We start from the raw sequence: 14,215 nt of genomic DNA on the forward strand, positions 1-14,215 counted from the left end.
GGCTGATTTTTTTCTTCAAAATGTAATAAAAACTTCTTTTTAAAAGGGATTATGCCTTACATGTCTAATTAATACAAAAGAGATTTATTTTCGATGTAACAATTAAGTCCAAAATTCGGGGGACTTCATTCTCTAGAAATCTTATTCTCAGCAATATAAAATTTGCCATGACCCATAGCCACTATATACTGAAGATTCTTTCATGTTCCTGACGCAGTAAATGTTTTTTATTATTTTGAATCTTAAGCATTAAATATTTTCTATTAAATTGAGTGATGTGAAATTGCTGATATTCTAGTGGTGACTCTCCAAAATGGCAATGTCTTGTTTGATCTAATATTATTCCTTTAGTGGTTACTTTTATAAATAACAGCAACTTGGCATTGTTAAATCAATGCCACATTCCCTAGCACGTGCATCAGTCAGTGGTCCACCTCTGAGTAGCCTCGGCTACAATTTTACTTGGTTGAAATGTCAATGATATTCATGGTATAGGCATTTCAATGACCTGATGGCCCTGGACTTTATTTATTTTCTTATTTCCCTTCATGCACATTTCCCTTAGGTATCCCATGTAAACACATTTGTAGTTTTTCTAACATTTTTTCATGCTCATACACACATGAGCAAACATGTACAAATACATATATATATAGAGAGAGAACGGTTCTTTGTAGTAAATCTTAAATTGTACTACATACATTGCAGTAAAACTTGCATTTTGTTAATTTAATATATTATTGAACCACCTGACCCCGTATTTAAACTTGGACATTGAAATCCACTTGTGGATTGGAGCTGGTGGGCAGGACTAGGATTCTCCACAGAAGCTTGTTTTTCCTCAACAAAGCTGAGGAGTTTAGGACCAAGCGACTTTAAAGCCAAGGGCTTCTTGAACTAACTACTAAATATGTGTGTATAAAAGATACTGATGTTCACGGTAAGAATTAAAATTATTTAAACACTCTCCATCCCTTTCCCATTTCTGCTCCAAAACCCACAAATATAAACAAAAAACAAGGAACCCCCAAGTAACCAACCGTCAAACCAACCAACCAACCAACCAACCAACCAACCAACCAACCAGTCACCAAAAGGTATATTTCCATGTCTAGAGACACTGAGGTTGCTGGGCTTACTTTGATTTTCCATGGCAGTATCCCCCTCTCAGTGTAGAACTTGTCTACAATTTTAAGTAAGTCACGACATACATTTGTTATAGAAATACCCACCTCAGCAGACGCTGGAATATCACATTCCCGATTACTTCTAGAGTATATTTACATATGTGGATACATATTAATCTTAACTGGGCCAATATGTTTAAAAATATGTATTAGAAGGATCTTTGCTGACTGGATTAAAGGTTTTTTTCAAAACTAATTATCTATTATTCTGTTTGCAACTGTTGGTGAAGAAATGAATTAATAATGATTCAGTTTCCTACAAATTCCTCTGCCTGACCCTCCGGCCTCCACCTCCCAACAGTTTTTAGATAAAAAAACAACAAAAGCACCTATGAATTATCTTGATTAAATGTTACATTGCTTTAGTTCATGAGATACAAAACTTAAATAGTTATTAACACTTAAATTACTCAACACATTTTTGGCAAGTGACTGTTGTTTTTAATTAGATTTTCAAAATGTTTTCTACACGATATCAGTTTCCTTTGGCTTTTTTATTTTTAGAACAAAAACAGTCAGAAGGGAGAGGAGCTATTCTTGAGGCGAGAAAAATAAGAACCTGTGGGACATTAAAAAGGTATTTACAGCCACTTTCTTCATCCAAACAGGATAATTCTGGAAAGAGAGAAAGGTCAGGTAAAGCCATTCAAGTGTGACATTCTGTGAGTTAGTGATATTATACCTGCAGTCAATAGGTTTGGAGAACTCTGAACTCTCTTCACAGATGTTAATGTAACAGACATGGCAGCACGTTTGCGAGCACACCCACCGCTATCTGGAAGCAAAAAAATGACATAGCAGAGGCCACAGCAAGGAGAAAGCACATGCAATATCATGCATTTTAAGTGAAATGTGCCAGACATCCATGAGAAAGATGAACAGTCAGAATTAGTAATCATGGAAGCCATCTGCAAAGTTTACAACCACCCCAAACTAAAAACAAAACAAAGCAAAACAAAACAAAACAAAACAAAAAACAAAACACCAGGAGTCTGTCTTAAAAATAGATGCTAATGCTTTACTTAAAAATCAGATTTTATTCTTAACATTTTATGGTTTTTCTTTAATGAAAACACAAGTATAAAACTCAACTTTGTTTATACCATTTAAGTTCAATTATTATATTTATAAGCAGTGTTTAGCTTTTAGAGTTATGGATAACCCATATCTCAGTATTCACAGCTATAGTATAATATACTTTTGTATCCATCATTTAGATTTTACTGTATTCTAGCTATGGTTCCTGAAGATAGCTTAAAGCACCTCTTGAAGTAAGTTATTAACTGATATAGGCATGATATGTTTGATATACAGGATTTATAAAGAAACATAGCATTAAGGAAATTCTGTGTCTTCACACAGTTATTATTAGTTATGGAAAAAATTAGCCTAATTGAAATCAAAGACAATATAGATATATACAGTATTGAAATGACCATGTTTAAAAAGTTAATTTGTTTTTATACTTTTGAACAATATATATCTGAGGATCTGTATGTTTACACTTATACAAATCACAACATGAAGCAAAATAACTGAAAATGTACCAACTACTGTAATGTAATATAAGTTTAGAGTAACAAGACTTCTAAAATTGGAAGGTTTGTGTTCTATTTATGAACAGATTCCAATTCTATTCCCACATTCCTTTGTGTACAGAATGTGCAAAAAATGGTTTTGCTCATTCCTCTGGAACCAAAACAACTTAAAATTAATTTTTATGGAAAGTTATAACAAGAAAGACAAATAATATAACCACCAATATGATAACATAATCATTACATATTGTCACATGTTAGTCTCATATTTGTTTCCTTTTCTTTATTTCTTAAGGAAAAGTATCCACTTTGTTTATTAGATATGAGGGAATTTAAAAGTGCTTGGAAGTATGACTTGAATTAATTATTGGTAAAATCACAAATGGTAAGGTCAGTAGACCTTAAAATTGGTAGAATGATTCTCATATTAAATAAATATGTTTAAAATAACAATTTCCTGATGCAGATAATAATTAAAATGACTTGAAACAACATAAGTAAGTCAAATGAAACAAAGACTGTAAGTCAAAGATCAAACATAGAAAGACATAAATGGTGGAAACATACAACTAAAGATATCTTCAGGAGAGGCACAGTTTGCTAATAGAACGTTAGCAAACTCTGCAAACTGAAAATAGCTATGAAGGATGGGTGTTTCTGATAAAATGGAAGTAATGTTATTGAATATGTGGTATATAGCAATCGATGGTCCAAAGGATTGTGTAATCAAGGGCATTGAAAGTGTAAACTGATGGCTCTCCAAGAGATTATATTTTCTAGTTCTTCTAATTCTGAACACCTAACAACAAGCAGAGAAATGAAAAGGGAAAATTTTATTTAATAGAATGAGGAGATGCAGTGTCAGTGGTTAAACCCAGGTTCCCACACTGTGTGTTGAGATGCCCTAGGCTACCTCAGTGGATTTACAAGGGTTTTGGGGGATACTTTACATTTTTGAGGAAAACACAGTGTTATCTATAAGACACTGTGTGAACTGCTAACCTGAGTTAGTTCCCAGTTTCAACATAATAGATTGTGCTACCTTTCTTTAGATGATATGACATCTTTGAGAAGTTGATTGCTGTGATAAAAGACAAGTACCCTGTGAAAATAATTTGGGACCAGCAAATGAGAGCAGTGATGTACAATCTAATTCCAAGGTCTGAGAAGTTTTGTGGTGCCCAATAAGCACACACATTCCGTTAGTAAGTAACTGTGGTTACAAAGAATGGAATAAAATGATTACTTTTTTTCAATTTAAGTGTATAATTTTTTAAATTGCTTCTGAGTTGACACAGCATAAGTACTTATTAAGTTGTTTGCACCTAACTACTTAATAAACAGAACTATCAGGTAGTTCTTTTGGCTGGAGAGTGCAGTGAAAAATTACTGAGCTATCTTGGCACTGTAAGCAGAGAGAGTGTGGGAACCTCTGGGTTAAATAATTTCTGCTAAGTAACTTTAAGATCTAGATGAAGTGAATGGAGAATCTGTCTTCATGAACAGTTTTAATAACGAGTTTAATTTGAAAAGTTGAGGCATTTGTGAAATTGCTGGAATGGAAAAATGTATTATATTCTGTTTCTACTTATTTGTTGATACTTTCTGCTATTTCTTGAAAATATTTTTAATATCTCAAAATGAGGATGTGGTCTTGCCTACTTCACATCATCCTGAAGAATTCTAATGCTACTCTCCCCTTCACACTCACTAACGCCTCGCAGGGCCACAGGTCATTAATGACTTTGCATCCTCTTCCCCCCAGCTGCACTCATGGGGAAGTCACATTCGTGAATTATTTGATGTCTTTCTCGCTTTGTTTTCTTTCCTAGCTAAGCTTTGCCTTAGAAAATAATGGGTCACAAATTCTAAGGGTGGAAATATAGCATGTTTTGTACATTTTGATACATCGTTTAGCTACTTTAGTGTGAAAAAGGAATTACATTTCACATTTCCCTTGGCTTGTTTATTATGTATTTGACTAAAACAGAAATCTTTTTTAAAATAATTTTTTTTAACATTAGTGACGGACACATGGATATTTAAATGGTAATATGTAGCTTTAATGATTGATAGGTAGATAATGAAGACTAATTTTATTATTAGATATTTAAGCATTAATTTCTACTTCATTTTGTAGCTACAGCAACAATGCTTTCTTCAACTTCCTACAGATTTTATATATACATATATATATGTACATATATATATGCACACACATGTCCACACATATATATATTTAAAAGTGGTATGTTTTTATAGCAACATTAGTATTACTTTGGAATTTTGAACAGAGAGTTCTAGTCACTTCTAATCAATTTTGTATGTGTAAGTTTGAACATCATATTGTACATGCATATGTTTGTGTAAGTTCACCCATACAAGCAAAATAACTATGCAAATATATTTTATAGAGTCAAGCTCACTCCTTTTAAATGAGAGGGTACTTTAGAGGGTTATATTCATGCTGCTATAGCAGTAACTTGGCCCCAGTATCCCAGAGCCCTAACCAAATTTACAAATTTCTATGTGCCTACTTTGCCATTAGGGACCAGATTCTATGAGTAGGAGCATTGATTATTGAATGCATTGTACATGGAATATGGGGTCTTTATTATAATCACATCTTATACCTCTGTCCTAATAGGGTTATAATACATGGGAAAATCAGCACTCTACAAAATGAAGGATAGGCCTCAGAACAATTAGTAAATGTAACTTCCTCATGTGGACATCCTGCTTGAGTGAATTTGCAGTTTTACAACATGACTTATCCTAGTTCATCTGTGGGCTCTCTATTCCATCTATTCTTCAGTCTCCTTCTTCTAGGAATATTTCTTCTTTCGTTTCTCGTGTCTAATTCCCACACCTCCACTGGTCCAAATGCCTTTTCTTGGTTCATTTCCAGGGTTGTACTTTCTCTTGAATTGTGAGCCTTTCTTGTATATTTTGACTGTCTGCAATATCTTCATCTTGCCTGTTGCTCTATACATCTATGAGCTGACTACATCCTCAGGGGCCAGCTGACCATGAGTTCTGAAGTCAGAGCAGGTTTCTGCTAAGGCGCAGCCACAGAATCATGGACAATGGGGCATGTCTCTACACCTGATCTAGGGATTAGATACTGGTTCTCACCAGTGGTCACTAATCCTCCCTTGGCACTTAGATAGCAAGAGACAACAAAAAGTCAACCAGCTGGATGTGACAAAATATCTTGGTCTATCCTTTCTCCTTTGCCATGGGGTGACTGGCTAAAACAAACTTCTAGTGATTGCTTGCAGATAGGAAACTGTATTTTTTTAAACACAGTTATAAAATGTCAATGAGAAAGTTGTCTTCCAGAATTACTTAGTATTGAATATAAAGATTTCAGGGAGAAAAAGGTGAAAATAGATGCTAAACTATTTCTATATGGAAAAGAATTCATGTGTACATAGCATGTATCACAACCACTTTTACAATTAATCTGTATACAATACAGAGTTCAGAGGCATCAATGTTGCTAAGCTATTTGAAGATACTGTTCTCACATCTAATAATATAATGCTTATGACTTTATGTGTATTATATCTGAGGATTAATTAAGCTGATTTCAGATGAAGCTTTGGCACTCTATCTGCTGGCTTTGTCAACATAAAGGGTTCACAGAATGGGGAACTTGAAATATTTTCTATTAGAGCAACTTGCCTTTGAATTTAGCCTATTCTAAGAGGGATTTCAAATATATGTATGCAAATGACAGACTACCTCTTCCTAGGGTTTGTAGGAGTTAATTTCAAGATATGATTACAGAAAAAGGGAGTGAAAATAGATAAAACTGAAAATTCTACTTTCGATTGCTGTAAGATTGGAGTACAAAGACAAAGAAATCAAGTAATTAATTTAGATTGTCAATCTAATCAGAAACTCAGTATCACATTTAGGATCAGCAGAGGGCTAAACTAATGATTTAGGGCCAAGATGATTTTTAGACAGCAAGGCTGAAAAGTTTAAAACTAACAGAGACAGCATACCTGTATTCATTTTGACCTTGGAGGGTTTGTTATTAAAGTCTTCAGTTTTCCTGTAGAAAAAAAATGATGCATTAATTTGTTCACTAGCATGTGAAAGAAAATATCATGAAAGCGTGGTTTGTTTTTGTTTTGTTTTTGGTGTACCTGTGAGTTAATATCACATATCCCTCATCTTATTTAAATCAGAGTTTAAATAAGGTGGGCAGAATCTATAATTCAAGTTAAATTTCAATTATTGGTCCCATGATTAGAAACATAAACTTATGTTTTTATTCAATAGTGACCATTAATGGATAAAAATGGAGAGAAGGTCTAATTTAAAAATTTAAGATTCTTTCACAAACATTTATTCTAAGAGATTTTTTGTTCTTTAAGCCTGAAAGGATCTTTGGTCATCAAGCGTCTTCTTCTAGAACTTTAAAAGGTACCCTGGAACTTTGAAATCATTACCTTACATTATTCAGTTTATTATATTCAATTTATTACTGGGTTGATTTATTACCAGGGAATATTTAATGTATTGAATATACATTTTGAACAGTCAAAGAATATGAGATTCATCTATTTCTTTTTTTACGATGTAGGAAATAAATTGTTACTACAAAACCCATTTCTGTTTCAGTATCAGTTACTGTGGTTTTTCCCAATGAAGAGTTTGATGTGTAACAATTGAGTTTAATTTATTAGAAATGGTTGGCAGATTGGTGCTTATCGTGGGGAAAAGATTTTTAATATTGTGTATTATTTTATGACATGGAATATGACTTAGTTCTTTCCCTGGCGTATTGTCTTAGCCCATTTTGAAAGTTTCTGATTTATACATACCCTAAGACTAAAGAGGAAAGACATGCTCTCACAGGAAGCAAATCTTAAGAATGTGAGAGCTCTCTGAAAGACGTTTACCCCAGACACACTGTCTTTGCTCCTGGGTAGGACCTATTATTGGCTGAACATGAACTTCCCTAATACCACACACTTGAGTTTCCATGTATTTTAGCACTCTAACATCTGATAATTTAAAAAACGTATTTATACCGTATGGACGAATGGGGATAATGTTGAAATGAAATCATCTGTCATGATTTGTCAAGAAAAACTTTCAGTAAATATATTTTTCTTCAGTCTCTATAAAGAGCATTGAAAGAGCTCCCTGGCTTGTCTTTGTCCGCTGGCATTTTTGCCTTCTCTGCCTTTTGGACTAGTTCTCCTGTCTTCATATGTTCTGCTCTATTCATCATCTAATATTTTCTTACAATATGGCCATTGAAGTTCCCCTCTGATCGAAAGCCTGGTTTTCTTCATTACGGTTGTGAAATTCTAATAATAAAATCAGAATGCAAACACCAGCTAAATATAATGATACTTGTATTCTCTCCCAGCGTTGGGGAAGAAATGGTGAAATAAAATAGCATGAAAAAATACACTTAAATGATATGAGATATAATTATGAACCAAGAGGAAAACATTTTATTTTTTGACTAGACTGAATTATTAACAGCTTGGTACTCAGCAAATACTGCAATGAACATACAGAATGGATATAATCACAGTACTGATATTCATCCCGTTTTATTTTTTAGAGCTATAAAATGAAAACAATACAGGTAATATTCTCATTTTGTAGTGTTTTGGGATCACCTGGTTGTGTTGTTCAGTGTCACATTCTTACCTAGAGCTGCCACATCCTGTACCATGATGTTACAGGGAATTTTACAGTAAAAATTCACAGGCCAATTGACTTTAATATGGAATTGGGGGAAACTTTACTATGATGAATTTTATCCCTTATTTTTCAGTGCATACAAAAAAAAGGCACATTCCCCCACCCCCACCCCGACTCCCCCAGTTTTTTCAGAAGACACAAAAACATGGCACATTGCTAAGAAACTCTAAGTCTTAATACCACCTGTACTGAAGAGATACCAGGGAATAAGACGGTGTTCAGTGCAGGAGCCTTGAGAAAGCTCCATCAAACTATTTATTTTAATCTCTCAGTAGCAAAACTCCTAATATGTTAACCTTAAATGGACAAAATAAATGGAAAAGAAAAGCCTCAGGGGATGTCTGTGACCAAGGCTGAGGGAACTGCTAAAACAAGAAGGGATAAACAGTCTCCAGAAAAATGAGGACCATAAGGACATTTCCTCAAATTCTACTTTATCATTCCTTTTCAGAACACGATGTTTAAAACTGTTTTAAACTTTAAAACTGAATGACAAAGAGTGTTTCCGCTGGAACAATACTGACTGACAAAGAATACATCAAACAGAAGGAAGGTTATTGATCAGAGTACAAAATCTGTTAATAAAAAGTAATAATGCTTTGATACCAAGTTAGAGAATGGTCACCATTTGTTGTTTGACTTCAGCTGAAATATTTACAAAATATCTGACACTCAAAAAGTAAAATAGGATTAGCAGGAACAAAGAAAGGCGCCACGAATCCTTGAGCTTTTCATCTTTAAAGTGGTGTATCCTATTACTTATAAATGTAATTTGTGAGGTTTTTTTAGACTTTGCATTGTTTTAGATGTCAAAATGTGAAATGACTAACTTCCTAATCAGGCAAGACGTTTCCCAAGTTGTTAAAAGAAGAGCCATAGTGATTGAGCCCTCCAGAAGAACCTGAAACCGGAAGGCTTCTTGGGTGACTAATAAAAATGCAAGATTTTATTTCCATTATTTGTACTAAAGCCATTAATGAATCCATGACTGAGCACTCTCTTTAGACAACTTAAACTAAAGCGAATCTAATCTCTTTTGTTCTGTTCTGAAAAAGTGTCTTTGATTGTACTTACATAACAAGCACAGATTATTCTGGAAAGCATCAAATTCCTAGAGTGTTTGAATCCTACTAGAAGAGACAGTATTTCAAGTATTCTTTTAAATTGGAACTGAACCAGGGCCAAGACAATGAAAATTGACTATAAAATGCAGATTACCTTGAACCTCAGCAGATAGTCCACAGAGCAAAGAACTCCCTGCATTAGTGTCAAAATGATTGTCAACAGGGGGTGTGGAGCTGCATGTACTTAAATGCAGTTCTTGCCAAAGTTTTATATAAAAGGCAACTTGATATGTATTCTATAATAATTTGTATTTGGCTTCTGTCTGGGTCAGAGCAGCTTCGTTCCCAATACGTGTATGGCAATAGATTGTTGTTCGTGCATGGGCAACAACTTGATGTTGTATCTACAGCCTTTTAATTCTGTTTGAATTCCTTTAGATTATCAGACATCCCATTGTATCTTATGGTTCAATGCAGACTTTTATCCCCAACACGCATGTGATAGTAGATTGGGTAATTTAACTTTTGAATGATGATGTAATTCTGCTTGAATTCTTTTGATTATCAGGCCTCCCATTCTAAAGAAAAGCAAAGGCAAATCCTTTTCTCAGTTTTGGCCAAGAATTCTATGTAAGTCATTTTATGTTTGTAGGCTTGAATTTAAGCAGCAAGGCCATCTAAAAAACTACAGGACTAAATTTTAGTTCAGTTAAAGTGAGAAGTTGCCCAAAAGATTTTTCATGGAATAATTTTAATCCAAAAATTGCAAAGGTTATTTTGAAATTAATTTATTCACAGTTCATATATTATTCCGAAGAAAGGACATAGTCTAAATGGTAAGAAAACATTGAGGGATGTTAGATTCTTTTTAGAGCTATATTTTAAATGTAAGAATTAAAAAAATGATATTATGTTGGTGCAAAAGCAATTGCAGTTTTTGCAATTATTTTTAACCTTTTAAACCACAATTACTTTTGCATCAACCTAAAATTAAGGTTATGCACCAGGCTTTAACCTGAATTTACTTTGAAAATGGGATCACATGTACCACTGTTTCTGGATAAACTACCCTGAGTGGTCAATGCATTTCTCTCTCTCTCTCCCTCTCTCCCTTTCCTCTCTCTCAGACTGATAGGATTAGAAGTATTCCTAAATGCCAAATTATTTCACTTTTTAATTATAGTCAAATGATTTAGTTTAGGTTGATGATATTTATTTTTATTTATCTTTTCTAATACCATATAAAATATGCTGCTTTGAAATTTTCACGGGAAATACCCCAAGTAGCTTTACAGTCCCTGAGTTTAAAAACAGAAGAATCCACTGAAACCCCTTTTCTGAATGGTTTCTCTGAATCGACAGCCAGCATATGAGGATGATGCCAACTCAGAGACATATTTGCCTCTGAGTATGTGGCACAAAGCATCAAATTCCACAGTGAGGGCACAGTCATCCATGCTCAGCCTCCACATAAGAATGTTAAATTCCTCCCACCATTCCTGAGCTAGTGGTGCCTGAAGATGGGCCCTTAGTATTCAGGAGCCAAATTATCCACAGCATTTATGCATGAATGCTGGGTTCAGAACATATTCACCATCATTTCTAGGGTAAGAAGAAATCACCATGAATAGTGAAGAACAAATGCACACAACACCACTAATTATTTTCATAAGAATATACCAAGTATTCTTTTTAATTGTACCAAATTTCCTGATACCTGGAAAAATTTCCTGAAGAATAGCACCACATGTTTTTCAAGGAAACTAGCAATTTTCCTTTTGAGTCTTTACAAAGGCAAACTAGTCAAAATACTTACAGATTTTCCTTAAAGACTACACTGGTTAGAAGAAGTTAATTACCTGGTAGATGGTTCTCCTTCTGATGATTTTCCAAAGTCTGTGAATCAGTCTCTTATTTAACAATAAAGGAATTCTGACTTCTTTACACATTAAATGGTATTGACATTTCATATTGCTCTAGTATCTCACTTTCATGGTATCCTTTACTTTTAAATTGTAATACTTAAGGATGATTATAGGATACAAGTAAATACTTACAAATGAGTCTTTTTTTCTAAGACAAAGGCATTTGTGTAACTTGAGAGTACAGTACTAGAAAAATTCCACTGGCTTTTATTATGTAAATGGAAAGCCAAATGGATTACTAATAAAAATAAATCAGAGACCTAATTGGGGTCTGCTGATTGAGGAACATTATCAGAGACATGTGAGGAATCAGAGTACAGGAACACATGCTATAGGTGAACGGAACAGTGTTGGAAGGATAGGTGGTGGAGTCAGGCAGGCGTGGATTCAAATCCCAATTCTGCCATGTCCAGCCATCTAAACGATTTATACCAGGGTCATTATCATCTTCTTGAGCAGTAGCAACAGCAGCAGGATCAAACCTATCCCCCCCAGCCCCACACCGCAGCAAATCATCCCCAATCCAGCACACTGGCACCTTTCCCATTTACTAATATTTCAAGTAGTTTGAGGTAGATCTTCACCTTGGATTGAGTCTTGAGAAAATAATCTAGACTTTCCTGAAAATACATGGGTCATTATTTTATTGCTTTAGATTGAAATGTGCAATTATGGTTTATTAGGTTGATTTGTATGTATTTTCCCATCTTCCAATGATCCCACTCTCAACTTATCATAGGAATTGAAATTCTGCTTTCTAGGCAGAATTCTTCCTTCAACAGAGCCTTCTTATAGCTGAGGTTTCCCTCCTGTATCCCACATTTCAGTGAACAAGAGGAGACAGACCTAAAGAAATACTTGAATCAAACACTTGTCTCCTAGCCCAGCTAAATCAATGTTACTAAGCCGAAAGGAAAGTGACACTAAAAGGTTGTGACAATTAGCCTTTTAAAAAAACCTTTTCATTGCCTTTGACAGCTTATAGCTTAAGGTGATAGCTGGAGGAAAGAGATGTCTATAAAATGTCACATAAAGAATTGTGACAAATTGCAGAGTGATAACATCATGATATTAACCATTCCTGTTTATTTTGCTAAGTGAAAGTATCTCCCTTTCTTTCCACCATTGTACAGAGTTCCACAAATTTCAATTTTGAGGAGCAAATCTTTGATCATTTTAAAGAACTATTTACTTCTTCCTTTCTGATTTGGAAGTAAAACTCTCTCTATTTGTAGAAAACATGATACATATAGCAAACTCTATAAAGATTCTACCAAAATACCCCCAAAACTGTTAGAACTAATAAACTAGTTCAGTGAAGTTGCAGAATGAAAAAAAATCAATATGGAAAAACCGGTTTCATTTTTATACACTAATAATGAAATATCAGAAAGAGAAATTAATAAAACAATCCCACTTACGATTGCATCATAAAATACTTAGGAATTTTATGCATCATAAAATACAAAGTGGGGGGGTGGGGGACGGAGATGAGGGTAAGGGGGATCAAATATATGGTGATAGAAGGAGAACTGACTCTGGGTGGTGAACACACAATGGGATTTATAGATGATGTAATACAGAATTGTACACCTGAAATCTATGTAATTTTACTAACACATGTCACCCCAATAAATTAAAAAAAAGAAAAAGAAAGATCTGTACACTGAAAACTATGACACTGATGAAAGAAATGGAAGAAGGCACAAATAAGTGGAAAGATAGTCCATGCTCATGGATTAGAAGAATTAACATTGTTAAAATATCCATACCACCAAAATAATCTTCAAATTTAATACAGTTCTTATCAAAATTCCAAAGGCATTTTTCACAGAAATAGAACAAACAATCCTAAAATTTGTATAGAACCACAAAAGATCCCGAATAGCCAAAGCAATCTTGGGAAAAAAGAACAAAGCTGGAAGCATCCAATTTCCTGATTTACACTATACTACAAAGCTACCGGTATAGTAATCAAACAGTATGGTGTTGACATAAAAAACAGACACATGGACCAATCAAACAGAATAGAGTCACTAGAAATAAACACATGTATATCTGGGCAATTAATTTACAAGGAGGGAACCAAGAATATACAATCGAGTAAGGATAATCGCTTCAATAAATATGCTGGGAAAACTAGACAGGCACATATAAAAGAATAAAACTAGACGCCATGTAACCATATACGAAAGTCAACTAAAAATGGATTAAAGACCTGAACATAAGATCTAAAACCATAAAATTCCTAGAAGACAACATAGAACTTGGTGATGATTTCTTGGATTTGACAACAAAAGCAAGGCAACAAAAGCAAAAATAAACAGCAGGAGTACATCAAACTAAAAACTTCTGCACAGCAAAAGAAACCATCAACAAAAGGAAAAGGCAGCCTACAGAATTGGAGAAATATTTGCAAATCATATATCTGACAAAGGGTTAATATCCAAAATATATAAAGAACTCATAGAACCCTACAGTAAAACAAAACAAAATGAACAAAAACGAACAAAAAAATTTGATTAAAAAAATGGAGAGAGGAACTGAATAGACATTTTTCCCGAAGAAGACAAACAGATGGTTAACATGAAAAGGTGCTCAACATAACTAATCATCAGGGAAATGCAAATTAAAACCACAATGAGATATTGCCTCACACCTGTTAGAACGGCTATCATCAAAAAGCCAAGAGATAACAAATGTTGGTCAGAATGTTGAGAAAAGGGAACCCTTGTACACTGTTGGTGGGAATATACTGATTAGCC

The 14,215-nt window shown here is 34.1% G+C and overlaps 1 protein-coding gene across 44 annotated transcripts in view; it reads right to left on the reverse strand.

The window, feature by feature from the left end:
- SORBS2 (sorbin and SH3 domain containing 2) overlaps positions 1-14,215 on the reverse strand; it is a 200,903-nt gene that overhangs the window by 83,802 nt on the left and 102,886 nt on the right. For 24 of the 44 annotated variants that reach the window (XM_081045418.1, XM_081045421.1, XM_081045436.1 and 21 more), the window contains exons 2-3: positions 6,739-6,788; positions 1,870-1,962 (exon numbers count right to left, since the gene is read on the reverse strand). The exons of 10 other annotated variants lie outside the window; for them this stretch is intronic. In XM_081045418.1, coding sequence (XP_080901544.1) covers positions 1,870-1,962; positions 6,739-6,748 — 103 coding nt within the window. In that variant the 5' untranslated portion in view covers positions 6,749-6,788. The remainder of the gene's footprint in view (positions 1-1,869; positions 1,963-6,738; positions 6,789-14,215) is intronic. 10 more of the 44 variants (XM_081045407.1, XM_081045405.1, XM_081045422.1 and 7 more) reach the window with 1 other exon arrangement.

Source organism: Rhinolophus hipposideros (genome assembly GCF_964194185.1).
Source record: "Rhinolophus hipposideros genome assembly, chromosome: 4".
Classification (NCBI taxonomy): Eukaryota; Metazoa; Chordata; class Mammalia; order Chiroptera; family Rhinolophidae; genus Rhinolophus; species Rhinolophus hipposideros.